The sequence below is a fragment of the Crotalus tigris genome, unplaced genomic scaffold (genome assembly GCF_016545835.1).
Source record: "Crotalus tigris isolate CLP2741 ecotype Arizona unplaced genomic scaffold, ASM1654583v1 scf7180000020608.1315917, whole genome shotgun sequence".
NCBI lineage: Eukaryota > Metazoa > Chordata > Lepidosauria > Squamata > Viperidae > Crotalus > Crotalus tigris.
Window position 1 is genome coordinate 1,130,107 of NW_024098104.1, and position 25,872 is coordinate 1,155,978.

General features: G+C 46.5%; 1 protein-coding gene across 7 annotated transcripts in view; it reads left to right on the top strand.

Moving 5' to 3' along the window:
* Positions 1-368: 368 nt before the first annotated feature.
* CLEC16A (C-type lectin domain containing 16A) overlaps positions 369-25,872 on the top strand; it is a 39,739-nt gene continuing 14,235 nt past the window's right edge. For 4 of the 7 annotated variants that reach the window (XM_039368026.1, XM_039368029.1, XM_039368031.1 and 1 more), the window contains exons 1-20: positions 369-711; positions 2,929-3,057; positions 3,326-3,459; positions 4,470-4,618; positions 4,989-5,094; positions 6,179-6,184; positions 6,460-6,583; positions 6,665-6,839; positions 7,682-7,735; positions 8,825-8,938; positions 11,858-12,068; positions 12,554-12,662; positions 12,904-13,004; positions 16,908-17,030; positions 17,689-17,798; positions 18,405-18,449; positions 19,277-19,327; positions 19,791-19,919; positions 22,641-22,761; positions 24,985-25,136. In XM_039368026.1, the coding sequence (XP_039223960.1) occupies positions 635-711; positions 2,929-3,057; positions 3,326-3,459; positions 4,470-4,618; positions 4,989-5,094; positions 6,179-6,184; positions 6,460-6,583; positions 6,665-6,839; positions 7,682-7,735; positions 8,825-8,938; positions 11,858-12,068; positions 12,554-12,662; positions 12,904-13,004; positions 16,908-17,030; positions 17,689-17,798; positions 18,405-18,449; positions 19,277-19,327; positions 19,791-19,919; positions 22,641-22,761; positions 24,985-25,136 (2,220 nt within the window). In that variant the 5' untranslated portion in view covers positions 369-634. The remainder of the gene's footprint in view (positions 712-2,928; positions 3,058-3,325; positions 3,460-4,469; positions 4,619-4,988; positions 5,095-6,178; positions 6,185-6,459; positions 6,584-6,664; positions 6,840-7,681; positions 7,736-8,824; positions 8,939-11,857; positions 12,069-12,553; positions 12,663-12,903; positions 13,005-16,907; positions 17,031-17,688; positions 17,799-18,404; positions 18,450-19,276; positions 19,328-19,790; positions 19,920-22,640; positions 22,762-24,984; positions 25,137-25,872) is intronic. The other 3 variants (XM_039368028.1, XM_039368030.1, XM_039368027.1) reach the window with 2 other exon arrangements.

Here is a 25,872-nt window from a genome sequence, read left to right on the forward strand (position 1 = left end):
CGCCCCGCCGGGCGCCTCTTCCCCGCCCATGCCGAGCACGGGAAGCCGCAAAGCTGCCCCGGCTCGGACGGGCGCCGGTAGGGGCTCCGGGTGCCGGGCGGGTGTGGCGGAAAGGACGGGCCCGGCCGGGCCGCTGGAGCCCTCGAGGGATCAGTCCGAGCGTCCCCGGGGACTGAGCGCCCTGCCGGCCCGCCACCCGTGCATCGCGCCCGCCGGAGCCCGCGCAGTCTGCAGCGCGCGCCGCCCGGCAGCCAGGGGGTTAACAGTGACGCCGGTGCCTCATTAGCATGCTCGTCCCGCCCCCCCTTGGGTCACAAACGCTCCCTCGCCTTCCGGGATGCCCGCGCGCGAGGGCCGCCGGGACGGGGAGTTTGCGGCCGGTCCGCCCGGCGTCAGGCGTCGGGGCAGGTGCGGGCGCGTAGGACTGCACTTCCCGGCGTTCCCCGCGCCTGCGCGGTGAGCGAGAGGACGACGGCGGGGGCGTCCGGCTGGTTTGAGAGGCTGAGGGGAGGATGGCGGCGGCGCCCGCCGAGGACGAGGCGACCGAAGGGGAGCAGGGGCGGCAGCAGCAGCAGCGGCGGCGGCGGCGGCGGCGGCCGTAGGAGCGGCGGCGCGCCTGCCGGGCCCGCGCACGATGTTCGGGCGGTCGCGCAGCTGGGGCGGCGGCGGCGGGAAGGCCTCGCGCAACATCCACTCGCTCGAGCACCTCAAGTGAGTCCCGGCCGCGGAGAGGCCGCTGCCCCCCCGGCCCCTCTGCGCGGGGGGAGCCCCTTCCAGGCCCGCGGGACCCCCGCGCCCTTCGCCCGCAGGCGGCCCCGCCCCCTCCGCTCCCGGAGGCGGCCCGAGGGGGCCTTGCGGGGTAGAAACGGGGCGTCGCGCGGAGCCCCTCGGCGGAAGCCGCCCTCGGCCTGCCCGGCTGCTTTGGCCGCCGCTTCCCGGGCGCCCCTTCCGGGTCGGGTGGCCGCCCCCCCGCGCACGCCGGGCCTGACGGAGAGGCCGCTTCTGAAGCCGGGTTGACGACCTGGGCCGCTTCAGGATGGGTGGACTACAACTCCCAGCACTTCCTGGGCGGCGGTGGGAATCCTGGGAAGAAAAAACCGCTCAGAAACGGGGGGGCGTTGAAGCGCCCGGCCCGGAGGCCTCCCTCTCGCAGAAGGCCCGGCGGGCTCCGCTTGGATGCAAGAGGAGCCGCTGGACTGTGGGCCTGGGGCGCGGGGTTGTCCCCCTCCGTAGCGGGAAAGGTTTCGCAAGGGTGCCCGAGCCCCCCCCCCAGCCCTCCTCTGCGGGTTCAGTTGAAGCGGGAAAGGCCCAAAGGAGCGGCTGGCGGGGCTGCGGGGGGCGCCCGAGGAAGAGGCCTTCCCTGGGGAGGTCCTGGGGGGCCCGACGCGTCTCCGCAGTGCTTGCAGTCTGGCTGCCGAACAGGGAGCTGCGAAAGAGCCTCAGTCGGATAGTAAAGACAAATTGTCGTCCAAAAGTAAATTCTGACTTTTTCTCAGCTTGTTGGTGTAGCATTAGTCCTATGCAGAATAACATTCTCAACGTGGAGAAGAACATATACTAGATTATTTGCCCAAATGACCATAAATAATAGTTTTTCCCCCCCTTTTAATATTCCAGGAAGTATGTGGAGTGAGAACAGTCCGAATTGTAATCTGGTGTCGGGAACATAAGGTCAAGCCAAGGGCCCAAAGGGCAAGGATTACCTGTTAGCAGCCACTTCCCTGCCTCCTGAGCTGAGGACTGAGGGCTGAAAGATAATCCTGTCCTAAAGCTCAAGGCCAATTTGGTCTCCCGTTCCTCCGAGGTCGGTAAAATGAGGACCCAGATAGTTGGGGGCAACACTGTGGGACTGTGAAGCACTGTGGGACGGTATATAAGTCTAAGGGTGATTGCTAAGTGCTGAAGGGAAAGAGGCTTCTAAGCAAAGCAGCGTGGACTGACAGCTCCCTCCCTCGGACAGCTGCTTGCATTTGGGAGGGAGAGGCAGGCTGTGTATCTTTCCAAGGTAACAGAGTCATCATGACCAGCAGTTTTAACTGCTGTGCATTTATATACTAAAGGTGTCCAGATTGGTGGTCAGCACTATTTTTATTCATTTAGTTTATTTAAATTATTCTTATTTCACTTTTTCCCAAAAGGCTGCCAAAATGATTTTCTGGTAGTGAATCTGACAATTTTGTGAGTAAGAATTACTTCCTGTCAGCTTTATCGGATTATTCTTTCAGAAAACGAAGAAAGTGTTTTTAGGGACCCCTTTCTCCATGAGCATAATCTGTCGGGCTTCTATCTTATTCTGTACCCGTAAAAGGTCAGAAATTCCGCTAGGATATTTTATCAGCTCCCTTGACCATCTTGGAGATTATTTTTCATCATTCCATTCCTGTGGGAATTACTTGAGGTGCACAATACACAGTATTCCAGGTTTAAACTATATTGAAACACAGGCCGTGGCTTGTTTGTTTTCATAGATTTCATAATTCTGTAAAACCATACGTGGACAGTTTTTGCAAAAAAAAAGGTATATAGTTCAAGCTAGTTATGCCTAAGTCTTATTTGCTTCACCGTTGGATACTTGCTGGCTTTCTAGGGTTTTCCTCTGGCCTCCCTTTAGCCGGAAGACCATTCTGATGGAGCCCTTGATTGCCATTTCTGCAGGGAAAATGCCTGAAAAAGAGAAAGAAGGATAGGGGGCGCTTTTGGTGCCAGATAATTTGATTTCAGGGTGGCTTATGTTAAACCAAAGAACATTTAACAAATCTAAAGGAGAGAAAAAAAGTGAGGAGAATATTTGAATTGTTTCTGCAGTGCTTCCAAAAAGCTACAGATTCTCCCAGGCTTAACCTTCAACATGCATAATCCCATCGAGACCATTTGGTTGCAAAGGCAGGTTTGAGGGCCCAATGTTTACTCTCTCTTCTTGTCTTTCAGGTATATGTATCATGTTTTGACCAAAAATACCACTGTGACTGACCACAACCGCAACCTTTTGGTGGAAACCATTCGATCGATAACCGAGATCCTGATATGGGGAGATCAAAATGACAGTTCAGTGTTTGAGTAAGAGCTTGTATGATTTTGCTTTAACAAATATGGACTTTTTTCATTATGTTTCTCCCTGTTACATGGATGTTTTATTTTCTGTAACTACCGAGAATTATTCAACTGCAGTAGCCTGAGAAGCTAATAAATATATCAATATAGTTCTAATCATGCTAGTTAAAATATAGTTATCACTATCTTCACCAATATTATATTCCAGCAATAAACATTTGAATGAAATTTCTCAATAAGATACAGTAAATTGGTAAAAATATTTACATTCCAGCTTTTTCTTGGAGAAAAACATGTTTGTGTTCTTTCTGAACATTCTGCGCCAGAAGTCGGGCCGTTACGTATGTGTGCAGCTTCTCCAGACTTTAAATATCCTCTTTGAGAACATCAGTCACGAAACATCCCTTTGTAAGTCTGCACATTTTTCTTTAGGCAAAGCAACTTTTGTTGAAAATGTAAGCTACACATATAACTCAGGTTATTGTTTTCTGTCATTAAGATTGTAGAATTTGAGATGTTTTAAATGTATTAGGTATTAAATGAATTAAATTGGGACTTGAGCTGGTTAATATTCTTCAACGTACAGTACTGTTCAACCACTTAATTTTATTATCTTAGGCCAAGTGGTTTCTCTTTTCACAAGGAAACGTAAATTTTGCAAAAGATCTATGATACACATCATAACATTTTTTGAAACATGCTTTTAAAATGTTTTGACACTCCTTTTTTCCTGAAAAAAGAAACAGTGAACTATAAACAGAAAGTTCTCCTTTGATACATGTGCAACGTGTACAGACAAGGCAAGAGAACGCAGAGCACAGAAATAAGGCGGAACATATAATTCTTTATGTGCTTCTAGCAGAGGAGATTTCTCCTTGTTCCCTTTCGTCTTTGTTTCTGATTGGATAGAATCAGAATCAGAGATGGCAGTGATCCTTTAAGAAAACTCTCTGCTAGAATGCTTTGTGCATAGCCTTTGCTGAATTAATTTGTATGCTAAATCAGTCCTCTACTTACAACAGTTTATTTAGTGACTGTTCAAAGTTACAACGGCACTAAGAAAAGTCACTTATGACCATTTTTCACAGTTATGACTTTGCCACGTCCCTATGGTCACGTGATCAAAACTCAGACGCTTGGCAAGCGGCTCATACTTGTGACTCTGGCTGTGTCCTGGGGGTGTCACGTGATCCCCTTTCGTGACCACCTGACAAGCAAAGTCAATGTGGAAGCCAGCTTCACTTAACAACCAGATTACTAACTTATCAACCATAGTGATTCATATAACAACTGGCAGGTTGTAAAATGGGACAAAACTCATTTAACAACTCTCACTTAACAACAGAAATTTTAGACTGCATTGTGGTCATAAGTCGAGAAATACCTGTATTTTATGCATCTGTATTTTTTTCCCTCAGACTATTTACTGTCCAACAACTACGTGAACTCTATAATAGTGCACAAATTTGACTTCTCAGATGAAGAAATCATGGCATACTATATTTCATTCTTAAAAACACTTTCCCTGAAACTCAATAATCACACCGTTCACTTTTTTTACAACGAGGTGAGTCGCAGGTTGAAATTCTGCTTGTTGAGAGTTGGTTAAATATTTTCTGGAACAACGTACTGTATATATCGTTGCCAAATGTGTACTTCAGAAGTGACCGTGGTTATTTCTGTATCCTAATTGTTTATTTCAAAATCTGTAAATATTTAAAAAGTTCTTAGATGGTTCTGCTGGAGTCGCAGTTGAGAGCATCAGGAGGGACCCAGCCTTAGGAACAAGGCTTTAAAACTCTGCCCAAAAGCTTGTGCACCAAACCAGGTGCAAAGGGAAGCTTCTTGTTTTATCAAAGCCCCAGAATGTGTTTTAACAGTCCAGCGCGTGAAAGGGTGGAATAAAAATGCATAATCTTTACCATCTTCCTTCTCAGCATACCAATGATTTTGCCCTGTACACTGAGGCCATCAAATTCTTCAACCACCCAGAGAGCATGGTCAGGATCGCAGTGAGAACCATCACATTAAACGTCTACAAAGGTAAGCGTCTTCTTGGATAGTTTCAGCACCACACTCGCGTTTGAAGTAGACTGGGGCTTCTGGCCTTCCCAGATTTATTGGGAGAAAGTTAGAGAGGGCAGAGCCCGATTTGACCTTGTGGAAAACATGACGCTCTTGTCAGACACTCTGACTTCCAGAACGAGTTTTTTTAAGTTGCTGCTGTCATCTCAGCCAGGAGGGAGCAATAAGAAGCTGGGGAAGCCCAGAAGAGAATACTCTGGGAATGGCCACGAGAGGTCGCTCTTGGCATGAGGTTTTGCACTTGGGGAAGGATTTTTCTCGAGAATGTGCGAGTGAGACTCTCCGAGTTGCTTGGTCAGGACCAAGAGCAGCTTCCTGGAATATTTATAGAACTTTTGACCCCCTTCTGTCTCTCTCTCTCCCCGTTGCATGCATACTCTTCTTCATCAGAGAAGAAAATGTCAGCTGCAGTCTAGAACTCAGCCAGATGTTTTCCATTGTAAGGACATAGAGGCCATGCCTCTCTTCGGACATTAGAGGTAGAAGTTTTTAAGGCAGGGAAACATTCTGGGCTGGCTTGCATGCCCATTTAAAGCTGGCGTTCAGAATCTGTGGACTCCTGCAACAGAGGAAAGGGAGGGCCATTGGATTTGCTTATCCCTCATGTAAAGAAACACATAAACTGGAGCTGGACCACTTCCAAAGAGTGGTTTTGGTCACATGCTCTAGAAATAGTACTCTGACATAGACAGAATTTGTTCTATTCTAAGCCATAAGACTCCTAGAGAGTCTGTAAGTAATCAAGACTGTCAGAGTCTTGATTATTTGTATAAAAAATAAAGGCTGGACATAAATAAATAAAATTAATAGTAGTCCCTCTCCTGGAACGTGCAGTTGACGGGAGGGCACCTCCTGATGGCTGGCCTTGGGACAGGCGGGTTTTCGAGGGCTGCTTGCTTGTTTCTAACTGGTCTCTTCTAGCCTAGATGCTTGCTGTTTTAGCCACTGACCTCTTTGGAGCTCCTAACCCTGTTAACCATGTTGTCTTTCTTGTCCCCTCTCGTCTTTTCTTCACTGACGCATCCCGTGTCTCTTAAAACAGTGTCATGTAAGTCTGCTGATTGATTTTCCCGCCTTGTGCTGTTACCCAGTTCCCTAGAAAACAAGTGGGGCAATTCTTACCTGCGGCAGATTCCATCTGCTTTCAGCATTTTTATTATTAGATTAATCTCTCGAAGGGGATGTTGGCTTCTCCCAAAAACTGCGATAGAAATAGAATTGATTTTGGCCCCTGTTGCCAAAAGCAAGTTAGAAGAAGGGATCCATTTTTAAAGTGTTTGGGGAGAGATATAGCAATGATGATAACAGCTTGTTTGCCTTCAGTGGACAACCAGGCGATGTTGCACTATATTCGAGACAAGACAGCCGTCCCTTACTTCTCCAACCTCGTCTGGTTCATCGGGAGCCACGTGATAGAGCTGGACAACTGCGTTCAGACAGACGAGGAGTAAGCCTTTCTTATTTACCCAGCACCAGTTCTTTGGGAGAGGGTGGTGACTGCATATTTAGTCTGCTCCCTTTTTTTCAGGCACAGAAATCGGGGCAAACTGAGTGACCTTGTAGCCGAGCATCTGGATCACCTCCATTACCTGAACGACATCCTAATTATCAATTGTGAATTCTTAAATGATGTCTTGACAGACCACTTGCTCAACAGCCTCTTCCTGCCTCTCTACGTGTACTCCTTAGTCAATCAGGATAAGGTGAGGAGTTCCTGTCCAAAGCGGCCTCTTCCCTTGTTTGAGGTGGCTTTACGAGAACCCAGCTGCCTTGTGACATTTTTCTGAAGTAATGCAACAGCAAGAATCTCTCTGTTGAGCCATAGAAGCAAAGCTGCATTATCGTATTAAAATAATTATTCTATCGTTAACCTTGCGGAGTTCACCACAGGAGAGAGGGAATTGCTCCGATTCACACAGGCTTTTTCTCACCACTGTTTACCAGGAAGGGAGCAGGGCCGCCACTGTTTCCCTGTCAGGGCAAAATGAGAGAGAAAGGGAGGTCGTGACAGCGCAGCGAGTGTCATTGGGCCATCAGTTCAGTTGAAAGAGTGACAAAGAGTAACAAAGATTTCTAAACCCCTCTTGATGTAATAATTGCACATGAACCATCCTGTGGCTTGCCTTGGCTAATCGTCTTTTGGGCAGCCACAGAAGTTACTTCATGGGTTCTGATTAAAGCTTCAGGGTTTTATCTTCTCCTCCTAGCTCAGTGGTTCTCAAATAGTGGGGCGGGCCCCCCAGGGGGGGCGCGAGGCTCCGTAAAGGGGGGCTCGTTTGACCTCGGCAAATACTGTCATATTGGACGCACGTGACACACGCAAAGGACCCGATTGGATAGACAGTCACGCGGGGGGGCATGACAGAAAATAATTGAGAACCACTGTCCTAGCTTGATTGTCGAAAGCTTTCCCTTCTTGCAGATCCGGTTGTGCCTCTTTGGAAACTGTTTTTTGTGTGTAATTCAAAAATGAAAGGGAATGTTGTTAATACATGCATTAACCATTCCACAGTTAAAAGCTGTTTCTTAATTGTTTCTTCCTTAGACTGGAGAACGGCCAAGAATAAGTTTCCAGGTTTCTCTGTATCTATTGTCACAAGTAAGTGCTAATTATCCAGTACTGATTCCAGAACAGTATTTCTCAATCTCAGCAACTTTTAAACTGAGTGGGCTTCAGCTTCCAGAATTCCCCAGCCAGCATGGGATTCTGGGAATTGAAGTCCACCTATCTTAAACGTTGCTGAGGTTTGAGAAACTTTACTCTAGACCAGTGATAGTGAACTTTTAGAGACTGAGTGCCCAAACTGCAACCCAAAACCCACATGCATTGTCGAGTGCCGGGTGGGTGTTGCCCATTGGGTGGGCGTGGCTGCAGTGGTAACTGCAGACTGGGTGGGACTAAAAAGTTCAATCAATCAATTCCAACTTTGCAAGAACTTTTTTTCCCCACAAGAAGTTGAAATTGACTGAACTTTTTTTTTTTTTTTGCACACGGCGTTGGAGGCCTAAAGTGAAAAGGTTTTATAAAACTCAGCTGAAGGCCTAGGACTGGGGCGACGATGCGCGTGCCCACAGAGAGGGCTCTGCGTGCCGCCTTTGGCACCTGTGCCATAGGTTCGCCACCACTGCTGTAGACTCTATTAAGAATTTGATAGAGGATCATGTCTACTTTTTAACAATGATATAGCAACTGTGTTAAAACAGGCCATGGGTGTGTGGGGGGGGTGTCAGTCATTTTGCAATAGTGATTTGGGATGGAGTAAGGACAAGCGTGGGAGGGAAATTAAAGGACCAGGGTCACTTAGAAGTGTCAAGGCAAATAGGTGGAATGGGGTATTTAATGATGGGGAGTGAGAAAATGCCTGGATTAGTTACAGCTGTCTCTACAAACCACACTCTCTGTTGTGGAAAACTGCGGGCCCTTCTGCATGATGTCAGGAAGCATTTAAACATGTTCTCCTCTCTCCCACACACTGAAAGAAGGATCATCCGGTGAAATCAGCCTAAAGCAGGCATGTCAAACTCGCAAGGTCATGTGAGGTGGGCGCAGTTTTGGTGTGACTCATCTGGCCCGTGGGCCGGCAGTTTGACATGCCTGGCCTAAAGTAATCACTTTAGAGCAAGATAAATGGGAAGTTAATGAGTTTCCCCTCCCAACAGTTTTCTGCTTCTCTGCCTCCCCCCACAGGTTTTCCTAATCATCCATCATGCCCCCCTGGTGAATTCGTTGGCCGAAGTCATTTTGAACGGAGACCTCGCAGTGTTTTTCTCAAAGGTGGAGCAAGATGTCCAGAAAAGCTCTGTAAGTCTATGAAGAACGTCTGTCAACTTTAAGATTCCTTCTTGGTTTGTTTAGCAAGACTGGGGCTGTGGCATGATCTGCCTGGCATCTAAAGGGTTCTTGGGTACGCTTTATCTTGGTGATTTTTTTTTAAAGAATCAGGCCTGATCGCGCATGCAAGCTGAAAGATAAAAAGCGCTGTGGCACATGGAAATGATCTTGTCTTTGTAGCACGCAGACTCATTCTGGGGTTTTGCCCGCTTTTTTGTTCAGTGGGTTCTGTTACTGGGAAATCTGTGGTTAGAAGCTTGTCGCCTGTTTTCTGCTCTAGCAGTTTGACTTCCACTGAATGTCTTTTGCAGAATTACTTGGTCTTGAGTTTTTGTTTTGTTTTTTTAAGTATGTGAGAGAATGAATTACTCGCAATGGGTTGTAACAAGAGTGGATGTTATTTTAGTGGTTTTTCTAGGTAAGTTTAATCCCTCAAAAGGCAGACATGTTCCAGAGCTAATCTTAGCATTTTTACTTTATTCTTTAACCAGCAATCATTGTTACATACTCATAGCATTTATTAAGTAAGATGGGGGTGATTTCCTAAAGCTTTGGAAACAAATCTGGAATAGGGCAGTCAGTGGAAAACTCTAGGTGGCAGAAATAGGACCAGCTCAATTTGAGCAGACCCGATATTGCCCTGAAACAAGCCCAGGTGGGTCAGCTGTCCTGCAACTCCCAAAATGTAGTTGGCCTTTTTTCCCCAATAAAAGCTTTTTGAGTGAAGGTAGGGAGAAATGTGGTTGCCTCGATGACTTGAGAAGGACGAGGGGGGACAGGATAGCAGTCTTCCTGTATCTCAGGGGCAGCCCCAAAGAAGAGGGAGTCAAGCTATTCTCCAAAGCCCCTGAAGGCAGGACAAGAAGCAACAGAGGGAAACTAATCAAGGAGAGAAACAACCTAGAACTAAGGAGAAATTTCCTGAGAGTGAGAACAATTGATCCATGGAATAACCTGCCTTCAGAAGCTGTGAATGTGCCAGCACTGGAGGTTTTTAAGAAGAGACTGGACAGCCATTTGTCTGAAATGGTATAGGGTTTCCTGCCTGAGCAGGGGGTTGGACTAGATGACCTCCAGGGTCCCTTCCAACTTCTTCTTGTTGTTATCATCATCATCATCCTAAAAGCAGTGGGGGTAGATATTGTAATGCTGGTGGTTTAAAGAAGCCCCTCTCTCACTGAGAGGGGGGAGAGAAAATGAACCAAAGGCAGAAGGAAACAGCAGCATTGATGGCAGCGAAGGGCAAGTGGTGCAGCAGAGCCGAAGGAACGTGGGAAATTCAAATGATTGGGAGAATCCCTGCCCACTTCCTCGAAGCAATTTTGATGGCAACAAGGGCTTTGATTTTGGTAGCCTTTTAGAGATGGCACTCCAGAATAGGTTGCTGTTGGTAGGCAGGTCTTAGGCTCAAGCTCTGCCATTTTTAGGTTAAATGGGGGTAGCAAACGGTCAGGAAAGGTTTATTTCTCTGAGCAGCTGAGAAAAGTGGGAAAGCAGTCTGCAGTTTGTCCCCCCACCCTATCTTCCCCTATCTTGGTGAGCTGAGAGATGGGCTGGGTGATCAGCCCCCACACCTGATGCACTCTTTTGTCGAAATATGAGTGCTCTTGAGAAAAGCGCTTCTCTTGCTATGAGACAGTTTTCAAATCCGAGAAGCTGCCTGTGTTTCCAGCAGTGGGAAGTGCCAGAAGAGGGTGGTGGTCTCCTCCTCGCTGTCTGAGGCTGGTGAGTCATGCGCCCGCCTGACACCCGCCCAAGGCGACCCAAAGTCACATTCGGCATTCTTCTGGCCTCCTTTGAACTGGTTGTGCTCTGCTTCCTGCCCCAGTCGGATGTGGCAGCTCCTGCTGCTCCCCGCCTGGGCTTAACCTACTTTCGCTCCTTCCTGTAACCTCAAGGGGGGGGGGGGGCTGGAAAGGCTTGGCTTGCCGAGTAGATGCTCCAGCCTGCCTTTAGGTGTACAGACTAGGTGGGCAAATAGCCTTGCCCAAGGAGACGACTAGTGATAAATATTCATCTTTGCATGATTTGCTTCTTAATCTCGGCTGGAACACTCTGCCAAGCTCAGTAGAGTTAGGAAACAGGTGAGGGGTCGCCATGAGTAATTGCACACCAGAACTGAACAAGAATTAAATCTTTAAAAACTATAAGACAGAACCCTTTTTCCAGACTGAGAGCTTTTCCAACTGTGATATCAATCTGTCTTCTTTCTTCTTTGGACCATAAACATTGTCTTTCTATTGCACGAAAGATTGGAGGTTTCCTGGATTGTACCCTTAAATCTGCTGTTGGTCTTGTTGAAGATCTGTGGGGCAAGAATTAAGCTAGTCCAAGCACTAATTCACCACTCACATTTACAAGAAAGAAAGTGCCATTTGTACTTAGAATTGTGACTTGGTTGGGGATTAGTTGAGTTTCCATGAAACAGAAGAAATACTGTAGCAGGATGGGGCTTGAATAATCCCCCTGGCTCCTGTTGAACAAGACTCTTGGCATAGAATAAAACAGTGTAGGTTTCTAGGTGTTTGGTGAGACCCGCAATCTGTGATGGTCCTTGCAAGATTTTCTTCAAGGGTGTCATGGATTTACTGCCGGACCGTGTCACGTCCCTCTGCCCCCACGAGAGAGGGGTGGCCCCTAAAGGCTGTGGTGTAAGAGCACACAGGGTTGCTGGCCTCCCTCGTCCTGGCCTGTTCTTGCCATTTGCTACACACAAGGAATCAGCCACTGAGAGGCCGTGTTTGGGGAGCAGAAAGGCTGCTTGGCATTTCTTTTGCAGTTCTAAAACACCCGCATGAACTCCTGACTTCTCTTCCTTTGAAGCTCGGCCCGTTCATTTTGTTAGGAAGATCGTGGAGCTGACCTTCTTCTGTTTATGGGATGTTTTAGGTCAAGACCGGCATCAGGTGCTTCATTAAACCTTCCGAGACCTTGGAGCGCTCGCTAGAAATTAATAAACAGAAGGGACGAAAGAGGCTGCAGAAGAGGCCCAATTATAAAAACGTTGGGGAGGATGAGGAGGAAGAGAGGGGCCCGGAAGACACCCCAGAAGGCACCGAGAGTCCCTCCAAGGGCCTCAGGCCCAGTGGGGAGAGTGAAGGTGAGAGGATCCCCAGGTGCCGGCTGCCCATTCTTGCACGGTTGATGTTGGGGGTGGCTGGACAGCTGGGTGCAGGTCCCCTTTTCCTACTCCTGAGTCTTCAGGTTGTCTTTGCCTGCCTTGCCTACCGTCCGTCTCTCGGGACCCTGCAGCTGCCTGATTCTCCTGGGTCAAACGGGGGTTTCCTTCCCGCTGCAGAGTGCCTGGAGCGTACTTTGTGCTGAGACAGGAGGCTGGCTTCAGCCGTTCCTAATCTGCTTGCCTTGATTGTTTAAGGAGAACCCCTGGGTTTACAGGTCAGCAGGATTTCCTCACAATTGGGGCATCAGTAATCTCTCTGCAGGGTTCCTTTGAGCTCTCTACGGACCAGATTCCGATGACCTCTTCTGTTCAGTTTGGCCAGAATCCCAGCCACCCATGGGCAATGTCCGCCTGCTTCTGTTTTGTTGAACAAACCCGTCTCTCTAAAATGTGTCTCTCTTCAGAAATTGAGATGGTGATCATGGAGCGTTGCAAGCTCATTTCTGCCACAGAGCAAAACATAACCGACGAGGAGAAGAGCGCCGCTGCTTCTGAAATGTCCAGCTGGAACAGGTAGGCAAGCCTTTCTCCAGGCTGGAGTGCTGTTATCCAGCCTGGAAACTCCCAAGATTTGGGATCCACAACTTGTAACCCAGCCATGCGAAGGGCTCATCTCCTGATAGATTCTCCAAGGACTCTTTTGCTCATTATAATTCAGGGCCACAAAGGGAGATATCAGGCATACAAATAAAAGGCAGAATCCTCAGAAATTGATTTTTTTTAAAAAAAAAAAATCCCTTTTTTCTTTCCCCAGGCCCTTTCTGGAGATGGTGTATAATGCCCTGGAGTGTGCTGAGTTTGACTACTATGCTCTTTTTGTGTTGTGTCTTCTGTACGCCATGTCTCATAACAAAGGTAAGTTTGTGCTTTGTGAAGGGGACCAAGGGCGGCTGCAAAATCTGCTCTGCTGCTCCGACTCCTTCGGTCGGCTCAGGGAATTAAATTCCAGCCAAATCCCCCTTTACCTCCATGGGTCCTAATTTGCATCAGCAAAAGAAGTGAGATTTGTGGAGGGGAAGCGGTGTGTGTGTCTGAGCTACATTTCCTCCTGGCTGAATGACTAACCCTGCCCTCCATCTCAGGGACAGAAAGCCCAGTCCCTCATGGCTGCCCAGTGATCTCTCTGGTTTCTCCTACCCAGAGATGCAACTTTTAGGGGAGTTTGAAACTTGGCACCTTCTCTTCTAAACGTTGCATGGGAGTATTATTAAAGATGGCGGAGAACATCCAGGGCTTCCTGCTGAGGGATTCCATGCTCTGACAGAAGCAGTCTGGGACCCGTGGAGGTCTTGGACAAGAAAGTCTGTCATGGGCAGGTATTAAAACTGGGGTTGCGAACCCCGGGCCACGGACTGGTCCTGGTCCGTGGCCCATTAGGAGCCAGGCTACGCAAGCGAGCAAAACTTCATCTGCGCATGCGCAAGATCTCGGTAGCACATTTCCCACAGAACCGGTCCCTGGTGCCAAACCTTTGGGGACCACTGTATCAAAGCACCAAACTCCTAAGGTTGGAGTTAGTGGATTGAATAAATGCCAGTCATAAAAGGTTCTCCTGGGACTTCCGGTTCCGGTTCGCGGCGCTTAGTCGTACGGGGAGACTCGTCTCCTCGCCGGCTAGCTTTGCCTTCGCCAGTCGACCCTTATACGGGTCAAAAGTCGCCCTGGAGGGTGCGACTTCCGTCAAGGAGGCTTCAGCTCGGCTGCAGAGGAGCGGCGGCTCCTCCAGTGTCTGGGCCGACGGAGAAGAAGATCAGCCAGTAAAATGGCCGATCACCCTGCTGCTTCAAACCGCAAGTCAAAGAACATCTAAGCTGTAAGAACCCCCGTGGTGAATCCGGGTGAGACTTTTTCTTGTCACTTTCTCTATTTTACTTTGCTTCTGGAACCTGTAAGAGCCTTGTTGGAATTATTTCCCTGGCTTGAGAAGGCAGCTTTTACGTGTTTGGGAAAGAAGACGTTTTTTTTTTTTTAAGACTATCTTATTTTCATACTTTTGGGGATACAGAAAATTCTCCTTTTTTTTAAGAATTGTACTATCATCCGGTGTTGGAAGATTATTTCTTCTTTCACACTATACTTTTAAAGACTGGAAAAGACCTTTTTTTAACCTATTGAGGACATCTAGTGGCGAAAATTTAACATTGTAATTTCTGGTTATTGTTTGAAAAGTTTTGACCTTCAAATTATTCTTGAAAAAAGATAAGCTGTGCAGCTGTTGGGAACTGTGGGGGTAGACACTGACTAATCTTTATCAAATACAGTCCCCACAAAAAAGAAAAAGAAAAAAGAGATTTTTTTCTACTTACTATTAAAATGGAGGAATCTCATTCACAACTAAACTATAATCTTATACTGGAAAAGATATATGAGGCCACTGCAGAAATTTGTGCCATATTGAAAGAACCTATTACAGAACTAAAATCCAGAAATCTCATGTCAAACATTCAAATGGATGCTCAGACTACATCTGACTATTTGACAAATCAAAACACACCAGAAGAGGAATCAACAGAGATAAAAGAGGAACTCATCATACCTTACAAATCTCTCATTTGTAACTTTGAGGAACAGAAGAAGCAAAGACTGAGATTTGAAACTACAAAGCAACGATATTTTAAGGAGAGAAACAGACCCCTGACACAGAGGATGGGACTCTTATTCTTTCAAAGCTTACTGCAAGCAACAAAAATAGATCTACTGGCTGAAAGGGAAGCATCTTTATGGAAACCTACCTGGCATAGGAAAAAAGCCAGAATTAGATTGAAAAGAGAAATTTAAAATGTTGGAATGGAACAAAAGACAACGCTGGATTTACGGACTGTTTTAAGGATCAAGGCTGATAGATATTTTAAACAGATTAAGAATGTACTGGATTTGTATATTCATGTACTGAATAATAAACTGAATTTGATGAAAATCATTGTATTGGAATTGAAAAAATAATGACTATTTAGATTGAATGGTTTCAATAATCAATGGAGTGTTTTAAATGAGTAAGATGACCTTTTTGTATGACAACAAAGACGTGATAAGGCATGATAAGTAATGGGAGAAAATTTGAATTTTGTTTAATGAACTTGAATGAATTAAGGTTTAATATTATTTTGTTATTTTAAAGAGATGGATTGATTGTGGGATTATATATGTATAGGGTTAATTAATACTTTATTGCTATTAGGATATTTACTGTGTTGTGGAAGAAGAAACAAATGAGATTGGTGATAAAATGAGGGATGTGAGAGATTAAGAATTAGAATTGATAATTTGTTGTTCTAAAGCTAAATTACGGTAATTGTAAACTGATAAAAGTTATAAAACAGGTTGAGCAGTTATAGAAATTTAAAATAGAAATGGAATATTTTAAATGTATTACGTTATTCGAGGGAAATAGAGAGGGGATAGCGAAATGTATTGTGCTGAGCTGTTTATATATGTCTTTGCTTTTGAATGTTTGACCACCCAAACACCACGGTGGGTCTTGAGTACTTTTTCTTAAGAAATTGAAAAACTAATAAAATGTGTTTTTAAAAAAAAGGTTCTCCTGGAAATTCAGGGAGTTCAGGGCTGGTTGATAGGAAATGGAGAGTTGCAAACTATTCTGTGTGCATCCCTCAAAAGGTGTCCTCTTTGTGTAGAAGTGCAACCGTGAACGTTTGTGTACTATCCTTAATGCTTGGCAAAAAGTCATTACTGACACAAATGTTGTTGAATGAGGATGACACAAGTATTGTTGTTTCTGAGAAATAACCTCGCTGTTGTGATAATGTGGCTTTAAATAACTTGTATGCTCCAACCAGCATCAATTAATTGATCTTCTCAGTTCCTCTGCTCATGCATACAAAGATATGTAGCTTTTCTTGATCTTGGCTGTCCCTTTCAACCCCCAACTGCAGGAGATCTTAGTTTCATTTCACAATGATGTGCCTCTAACTGTACTGATAACAGTACAGATACCGGTGCCAATCTGTAGCTTTCTGTTTCTCTTCTCTCCCTTCCCCTCTTTCTTTCAATTGTCCCGTGGGGTTCCTCTTCCCAGAGGGTCCTTCTGGTAAACAAGAGAAAGCAAAAGAGGGTGCTGATTCTGACCTAGCTGGGCAGCTAAGATGCTGGTGCCGGTGGTTAAAAGCCAGCAGATATAGCTTTTGGCTTGGCCTGCAGCCTCAGCCCCCTTTGGTGACCTAGGCTCTGTATCCCCTTTGAGTATCAGAGTGTCTTGTGAGAACATCCTTTGTACAAAGGAAGTGAGAGGCTTGAAGTTGCTCTCAAGATGTTGATTTAGGTTTTATCAGCCCTTTCCCCGCTCCTCCAAGGATCAAAAAACATCAAGTGGTGCCATTTACATTGTCAGGAGGAATTGACCAGTAGTGTGGGTGGTAGAACTGCCGCTTGAGGAGAAGAAGATGAATCACGTGATTCCAAGACTTTCAGATGCTTATCAGGGTCATGAATTGGAGGGAAGCTAAAGATGAATTCAGTTGATAGGAGAGAGCAAGGCGGGTTCGTTCAAGTTGTGTGAATGGGGCTACTGTTTTGCCATTTTTATTAGCAGCCCAGAGTCATCTTCAAGTTGGGTGACACCCACATCTAATGAAATAAATAATAAATCCTTGTTTCCTAAGCTTTTCAAATTTTTGTGTGGGCAGCTTTGAGGAATTCTACTGCAAGCTGAGCTGCCCTTTTTTATTGGCTTGTGATTTCTCGGAATTGCTTTGCCAAATCAAGTTGTAATTACAACATTCAATTCCTGTTTCTCCCAAGGAATCAAGCCGATCACCCTGGAGAGGATTCAGCTCTCGGCACGGGATGCCGAGGAGAAGAACTCATACAACCCTGGGCTTGCGGAGAGGCTCATCAGGATCATGAGCTACGCTGCTCAGCCAGGTAGAGGGTCTGTCATGGACCACCTTCGCTTTCCACCAGTCAGTCCTGGAACTGTGCAACTGTGTGTGGTCTAAAACAAGTTTTTGAAAAAGAAGGAAACACGGAGCTTTTCTTCCAAGAGCTGTTTATGACAATGAAAGCATAAACCAGCAAGCAATTGTTCAGTGACATCAGGAAAAGTCATTATAAACCCATTAGCCTTCTTTGGCATGCAGAGCTTGTCTCCCAGGACAGCGAACAGACCCGGTTTTCAATGGGAGCTTATAAAAGATACCCGACTGTCCAGAGTTGGTTGTAGGCAAGGTCTTCCCTCCACAATCAGCACAGGCTGTTACCCTCTTGGTCTAGTAAAAAAATCAAAAATAGCCCACACAAAGCGGTTTGGTAGAGGACTGAATCCTTCTGCCCCGTTTGTCTATGAATAAAAGTCCCGCTTCTTAATGCCTGGTGGGATTTCCACCCACTTTTCTGTAATGTTTCATCTTCAGGGGCAGAAAGCACTTTGCAACTTTGCTGTTGGTGTGTTGAACTTGCCCCGCTTGAACTGGTGTGGGGCAGGTATTAACTGAAGCTTGATCTGCCAGGAAGAGGTGTCCCCCGTTCGACTGGTTTCCTCTGAATCTTGTCCTGCTCTGTTTCCCTCTCCTCCCTCCCACAGATGGCAAAATCCGCCTGGCCACCTTGGAGCTCGGCTGCCTCCTGTTGAAGCAGCTAGTCTTCACCAAACACGGCAGCATCATCAAAGACGTGCACCTTGCTTGTTTGGAAGTGAGTCTTTAAAAAAAAAAAAAAAGATATTACGGTCTGCCAGTCGTGGTTTGTCCTGCTAGGCTGATCTCTCTTCCGAAGTAATTTGCAGAATCGGGAGTGATCATATCCCCATAGGAGCCTCTTGTGTGGCTGGAGTCTGTCCCTGCCTTTTTCAGCCACTGCAATTGAGGGTGGGACTCTGAGGCGCACGAGTCCCCCCCTCTACTGCGTGAAACCCGGGAAATCCCCCCCCCCTCAAATGAAGCTCTTCTCTCCCTCAGCAGCTGAGTCTGAGCCACCCCGTCTGGGGTCTTGGGAAGAGGGATCCTTTGCTTGACCCTGCAGTCTGTGCTCCTGGCAAATAGCAATTCACTCTGAACAGGCTGGGATTCTTTGGTTTCCACCCAGGTGGCCCATGCCAGCCCCTTTTTTCCCAGCCCAGGTCGTCCTTATTCAGGAGTGCCATGATCCATGTTTTCCCTTCTTAATCATTTTAGGGAGAAAACTCTACTGCGAATAGTCCATGTTGGGGAGGGGAGATCGTGGAGGGAGGTGGTGTGTTACTTCTGTGATCCTGCAGCCCATTCCGTGTCCTGAACCGAGGATTTTTCATTTCTGTTTAAGGGGGCAAGAGAAGAAAGTGTTCATCTGGTGCGGCGTTTTTACAAGGTAACCTCCCGGCCTTTAACTCTCCCAAACCAAATGCCGGAACCATCCTAGACAGCTGGGCGTGGCTGTTCAGGTTTCCAGAGAAACGCTTGCAGTTGTTTGCCAGGCGTTTGGCCGTTTCTCTCCTGCTCGGTAGAACTTTTAAATAAAGACCTGCTTGGTTCTGTTCAGTTGTGGCCTCTGAGCCACTTCAAATTTTGGGTATTCCTGCATTTGATGACTCCTCACAAAGTTTGCATGGAGCAAAACAGTTTCCAAACTGGTAGATTAGCTATATGGAATCATCCTCTGAATTATTGTTGAAGAACAGCCCCCTGACTGGGTTATGTCTGACATAGGCTGGTGGATCGTCCTTTTAAAGGTTTAAACCGTTGCCGGGAATGTTGCCCTGCTGTCAGGTGTCCCAGCACGTCCAGGGCCGATTCAGTCAAGTGCTTTAGATGCTGTTGGTAGAGAATCTGCATCAGGAAAAAATCGCTGCTTCAGGTGGCGAGGGGTTCTTAGGAGGTTCTTAGGAAGCTGCTGAATTGGGCCTTCACTCACTGGAAACGAAGGACCAGCAACACGAGAGAAGCGTTTCCAAAGCAGCTGCATAATTGAGCAGGTGCCCTCAGTTAAAGGCATGGCAAATCAGAGGGTATAACATTTCCTCCAAATAGAGATTTCTTTAAATAGAAGTAAATTGGTGTTGGAGTTGTGCTCATTCCTGTGTGAGGCAAAAATAGATCTTCAAGAATGTGGGATAAGGGAAAGAAAGGTTGATTTAAGCCCATCGTTAAAGGAGAAACTTTACCATTCTAAGAATGAATTCTTTATTTTCTTTAAAGGGAGAAGAAATTTTTCTGGATATGTTTGAAGATGAATATAGAACTATGACCGTAAGTAATGAGTACATTACCAGAGAGATACAAAAGTGACAAAGTGGAACATTGTTGCAAACCGTTTAAACCAAGTTTTTCTTTAAAAGCACTGTTGTTGTTATTAGCCTTTTATCAGTCAGGTTTTAAGGAAAGGGAAGGAAGTATTAAAGACCCATAAAATAGGCAAATATCAATTAAAGATTAGTAGTGGTGCACAGATGGGAAAGTTGAACTGGGAGGAAGCTGGATGTGTGGGTGAAGCTGGAGAAGGGGTGACCCTCCCCTGCTCAACCCCAGTAGTTCTCTTTGCGGGGGGGGACACATCAAGCCCTGAAGGGCTGTGTCTCTCCTCATGGGTGGATGTTGGCCTTCTGTGGAAAGGTTTGCCTTAGCCCTGTTATGGTCTCCTCCGTGGAGGAGGAGGAGGAGGAGGAATGGATGGGGTTTGTACAGTAGTTGAATGTAACATTTCCTCTTCCAGCTGAAGCCCATGAATGTGGAGTACTTGATGATGGATGCTTCCATTCTGCTGCCACCCACCGGAACTCCTCTCACGGGGATCGACTTTGTGAAGAGGCTCCCCTGTGGTGACGTGGAAAGAACCAGGAGGGTGAGTGCGCCTTCCGTGGGCCTTTGCCCTTCGGTCCTAAGTGCTCAAGGGGCGCAGTGGTCCCCTGCTCTCCCTGGAGCAGCTGGACAGTTTGGTGGAGGCTTGCCTAGGTCACTCCTAGCTGGCCACTCTGGCCACCCAGCTCATTCCATGAGACTGACCTGATTCTGCCACTGTGGGGACTTGCAGTGATTGTGCCAGCCACTCTGTCGCTGGCTTCTTCCCTCCCTCCCTCCCTCCCTCCCTCGAACTCTTCCTGGACTCTTCTTTCCCTTTTTCTCCATGAGCTTTTGCAAAGGATGATTGGAAAAGAGAAAGTAGTGAAGTAATGCCATGAGGCTAGAGAGGTAGAAGCACTCAGGGTCAAGGGGGGTCATTATATTCACTCCTCACATGCGATGCAGTCTAGGGAAGTGTGCAGCCACCTGTGTGTGCATGTGGAGCATGACAAAAGTGTTGAAGCGTGTCGAGCCCTGTTGCACGGAAAGGAGCTTCTGAGAAAGATTTGCGTCACAGACTCTGTAACCAGCTTTAAAGACAAATGGCCCTCCCAGTGCCCGTTTAGAGATGCTCTGGGGTCCACAGACTCTTTCCTTCCTGTGAAGCTGTTGATGAGAAACTGAATGGCTGGTACTGGGAGAATTCCTGCCAGATGGTTTCTTTCTCTCTGCTCAGAAAGTGCCGTTCTGCGTGCAGATGCCTCTTCTGGTTGCTGGGCTGATTTAACACTGAGAGCTCTCTGCTCTCAGCTGCATCAAGTGGGCTGTGTGGGGGGGGGCAGGGGGGGCAGCTAGAAAGAGTGAAGAGATCTTTGGGGCCTGAAGAGCTTTCTTGGAAATCCCAGCTACCAGTCTGGGCTCTGAATAGTTCTGTTTATACAGCTTTTATCGCTACATTATCTCTTATCTTATTTTTCTCTATAACAGGCTTCTGGGAAAGCAAAGGAGCCTTTTCCTAGAATAAAGCTCCTTCTTAAGGGGTTTCTAAATAGCTGGGGTCATAATGAAAAGCCATACTGTAAAACTATTTGTAATGAATCTTAGATCATTTTGTCTTGAACAATTAAAAAAGGTTAATGTTCTTATTTTTGGCAATAGTTGAAGCAAGAGTTTCTGCTGTCTGGAAATACAAGGTTGTGATAGTCTTTGTACGCAGATTTTGTCCTTACAAACAAAGGTTGTGTTCTAATGCATGTAAATAAAGTACATTAAAAATTATCGCTTTCTGTAGGAAGCCACAAACCACATCCCTTTGCAGACTCTTGGTTGAGCCTTGAGTAACTTCTTAATTTTTGCCAGCATGCCTAAAAATGACCCAAGTGACATTTTCAGTCTGAATTCACAAAACCCACTAAATCCTTGAATAAATAAGATGTAATTGCTGTGGCAATGTTACATCCTTTGCCAGATAAATAAATTCTCCTGCAATCAAATGAGAGGTTTAGTGTATTGTATCAACCAGTTTATTAAACCGTAAAGTGCCCAGCCTAGTCCAGTGAAGGCTAATCATTTTGGCTTGGTTGTTGCTGTTTCCTGCATGTTGGGGCTGCCTTTGAAAAGACCACAGAGATGAGAGCTGGTTGAAAAAGAAGTTGCCAGACCAGCAGTTCTGAACTGTTGCACTGGCTCCCAGTTTGATTTGGGACCCATTCATGGTGTTCACCAGGGAAGACCTCAGTGACTTCCTTTAAGGAAAGTTCCTCCCCTGACCCACCATTTTAAGATCCCATCATGGGATCTTGATCTCCCTTTCACATCTGTTCAGATGTTTCCAGATGTGCACGTGCATACAGAGAGACGCCGCTACAACTCCTGCCGGTAGCTGTGCGTGGGCGAGATTTCCTCTGGAACATTCAAGGGCAACATTAGGTAGCCTAAACCAGCCTTGCACCTTCCACCGTCCTTATGGAATCTTTCTCATCCTCCCAATAGCCCAAACTGGGCTCAGAAAAAGAAAATTCAAGACTTTACGTACCAGTCTTTTCATATATTTTTTTTCAAAAGCCAGTGTTTCAAGACTCATTTCAGTGATTTGTATCTAGCAGCAAATCACAATGGCTTTGGGAGTTAATGATTTGCTAAAAAGACCAACAGTTAATCTTTTTTCCCCCATTCTTTGGCATCTGTTAGATCATACTATAAAGTGGAAAGCAGTGGCAGCCATTTTCAGGGTTTTTTTTTCTGGGTTTCTGTATTTTTGTATTCTAAGAAAACTGGCACCACAAATGCAGTGTAAAGTGCCTTCCCTCTCTCTATCAATCATCTGACATGTTGGACCACAACTCACATAGTTCCCAGCCAACCTAGCTTGTGAATTCAGTACTCTTGGCATACTGGCAAGAGATGGTGAAGCCTAAAGCCGCCTTCGCCTACAGGCTGGGGGATAACTGTTGTAAAGCCCTGCAGGTTGGTTTTCCCTCCAGCCCCAGGGAAAGGACTGAAGAAGCCTGCAGTCCTTGGACCAACTAATTATGGGCTGGATGTCTGGCTGTTCCTAATTTTGCCCATCCTGCCATATCCTGAACTACGGCTGTATACGTGTATTGCAGGCTACTCAAAACAGTTTTAAAAAGTCAAAGAGAAAATGAGTTTGCTGGCCATGAAAAGTGTGGCCTTTTCTCTTTTTACACAGAGTATTCAGTGCAGCTATTTAAGACACTTTTTTCTTTTCTTTTCATTGCACATCCTCCTGGTTGAACCTCTTTGCTCTTTGCGTCTTCAGGCCATCCGAGTATTCTTCATGCTGCGTTCTCTGTCACTGCACCTTCAGGATGAGCCAGAGACTCAGTTGCCTCTGACAAGGGAGGAAGACTTAATTAAGACAGATGACGTCCTGGATCTGAGTGAGTAGCCACCAAGGAAAGAAGCCAGCCAGGCGCTCAAATTCCCAGGGAAAATAAGAATTGAAGCCCAGCGGTCAACAGGTTCTCCCTCAATGTTTTGGTTCCCCCTGCTTTCAGGTGTTTCCAGAATGCTACACACGTCCCCCTGCTTGCTTGATTGATGATCTTCTCTCTGTGCACATTGGGGTCTTAGTAGCTCAGATAGCTGGTCGGGAGGGGAAAAAATTGGGCTATCAATAGCTGTTCTATAACCATTGTTGCAGATCATATGCATGTAATATCTGGAGGACCAGCTGAGCTGAAGGAGGAGCCATTTTGTCCCTCGCAAGTGGCATTTTGTGGCTTTGTGCGTGTCTCCTAATTCCCCCCTTCCCTTTTGTCTGGGAGAAGTGAAATCACTTGTCACAGTAATCATCACTAACTGGAAGCCCCAAAATAGCCCCATTATGGTCTGGTAATAAGTCTTTATTATAACAAATTGGGTATGCTAGGAAATACAGTGCCCTTGTTTCCATTTGGGAATACACAGCTTCTATTAATAGAAAAATGTCAGCCATATTTACGGTAGTAATTATAAAAGAATTCACTTTACCGTAATGGGTATTTTAGGAAGTTGAACACTGGATTGTTTGTCTTGGCTTTGTGGCCCTAAGCAAGCGAGGAAGCCCAGGTGATTTCAAGCAGCCATTTGGTCCTCCTCCTGCAGCAGGAGCTCTTCCATTGCTGCGGAGTCATTTCTCACCCAAAGTTCGGAGAACAGGCCTTTCCCGTTGCCATTTGGACTCTGGGTCAGTGACAGAGATTCAGGGAAAACACCTCCTGGACGGGCAGTGGCTGAGAGAGGCGAGCAGAAGGTCGGATGTGGTTGGCTGGGATGCATCTGCCAGGGGAACTTTTCGTTCCAGTCACCCTGCTCAGCAATCCCACTGCAAAAGGTGTTGGGAAACACGATGGAAATAAGAGGAATGGGAGCCCCTGGGAAGGGGAAGGCCTGGGGGTGGGATGGGGGGCTTCAGGCCAGATGCTCCTCTGCTCGTGTGCTAGGAAATGAGAAGGGGTCCCTTCTTGCCTTCCTAGGAGTTGTGCTTGCGAATTTCTCCAGACTCGGTCCTCTCGGAAGAAGGCTTCCTGGAGCAGAATTTAAATAAGCTTGCAAACTAAATGGATATCATTATAATTTATCTGTCAACTGTTTTATAAGGATGTGCTTGAAACAAATCAAATTATAATATTCCTGTTGGCTTTCAAAATGGAATATTGTTGTTTCTCGCATATTGATTTTTTTATTAGTACCTGCTTTGCCCTCCCCCTCTTTTTTTAATTTTCAGTAATGCTCATTGATGTGGTTTTAATGTCTATTCCTGTAACCCTGACTCTGTTTCACAGAACGATCACAATTGCGCTCTGGAGCTTTAAAGCGCATTTTGCAATTCAGTTTCCCAATCTCTCTTGACTAAGCATGTCGTTCCCAACTCTCCAATCGCAGCTATTGCAAAGATTAAATACCAGTTTGGTTATTTTTCCTGGAACTCAAATTATGTTCGGTGGAGATTAGTTGTCTTCGGCCTCAATGAGGCTGGCTGTTGGTTTATACATTCTGTCTGTGTGGAGTGAGAGACCGGCCTCTGGCATTTAGTGGGCCAGCCAGGCTGTTCAAATCACGCTCCAACAAGTTTCTGTAGGCAGAAGCTGCAGTGGTGATTCCGGCACCGTCTGAACCGCTGATCGCAACCCCAAGCTCTCCTTCAGCACCTGCGAAGCGTTTACCCTCGCACTTCGCTCTAGATGATAACCATGAAGAGAGAGAAGCACAAACGCTCATGCACCCAACTTACTTTTAGGGCAGAAGCTTTCAGAAGGGGCCTCACGGTGGGCACGTAGCCTAGTTTCTCTTCTGTGGAGGGGAAGGACAAGCCCATTTTTGAGGAGAGAAAGGATATTCAAAGCTGAGCAAAGTAGGAGTCGGTGGGCAACTCAGAGAAGTCTTAATTACACAAGAATCTCCTTCCAGGGCAGCCTTTTCCTCAGGTTGTCGTTTGTGAGTCTCTTGGGGCCTTCAGACAAAAAGGGTTATTCCGACAGCAGGGAATGTAGGAGGATAAAATACACCAAATAAAGGGGCCAGTAAAGCTAGTTGGGATGAATGCAGTTCAAGAGTTCTCCTTCAGGAAAAACTACTGGATTGCCTGCTAATGGCTCTTCTTGCTGTTCTTCCTCCTCCAGACAACAGTGATTTGATTGCCTGCACCGTGATCACCAAGGACAGCGGTCAGGTCCAGAGGTTTCTGGCGGTGGATATTTACCAGATGAGTTTGGTGGAGCCAGATGTTGGGCGATTAGGCTGGGGAGTCGTTAAATTTGCTGGCCTTCTCCAGGTGAGCATAAAACTTAATGGATGGTTCAGATTTTGAGCTGCCTAAATGACAGCACAGGTGTCTGCGTGTCCTGGCAAGCAGAGTTTGCAGCAACTTGACAGCAAAGCCTTCTTTGGCCACCGGTGGTGAGCAACTCCCCCCCCCCCCAAGTGGAGCGGGACGAGTCTCCTGCCCAGAAAAGCCACCAAAATCTTAGGGACTTTCCATAGGTGAAGGTGCTGAGACTCCTGAGATTTTCAGTGTGAAAAAATGATGAGAGTGACAATTGACCTGGGATATTTTCAGAGAAGGGATTTGTGGCCACATGGCCAATTTCTATTTCAGCATGTTCCTTTCTAAGCCAGGTGGCTTAGCTTTTTCTGGTTCAGCGCACCTGAGCAGCTGCCGGTGTGTACAGTTTCCTGCAAGAGGAGACTTGCCAGTATTCATTGTGGCTTCCAGTTTATAGACTTTAAAGCAACAAGAATCAGCAGCACTGTATCTGGGATTCATCGTGCCGTAATTGACTGGCTCCACACAACACGGAGTCAGCTCAGCAAAAGATCTATTAGCTGCCTTAGCAGAATCCCGGGGGCTCAATTTGTATTCATCTTGGTTGCTGAGTGTGCCATGCAAATTCAGCCTCTTCAGTTAGCAAACCGTTGTGCAAACAGAAGTGGGTGACTTCTGAAGCTAAGCTAATCTGTTGTGTGAATACAGTCATTATGATGCCTCTGGACTAGTGATTCTGGACTAG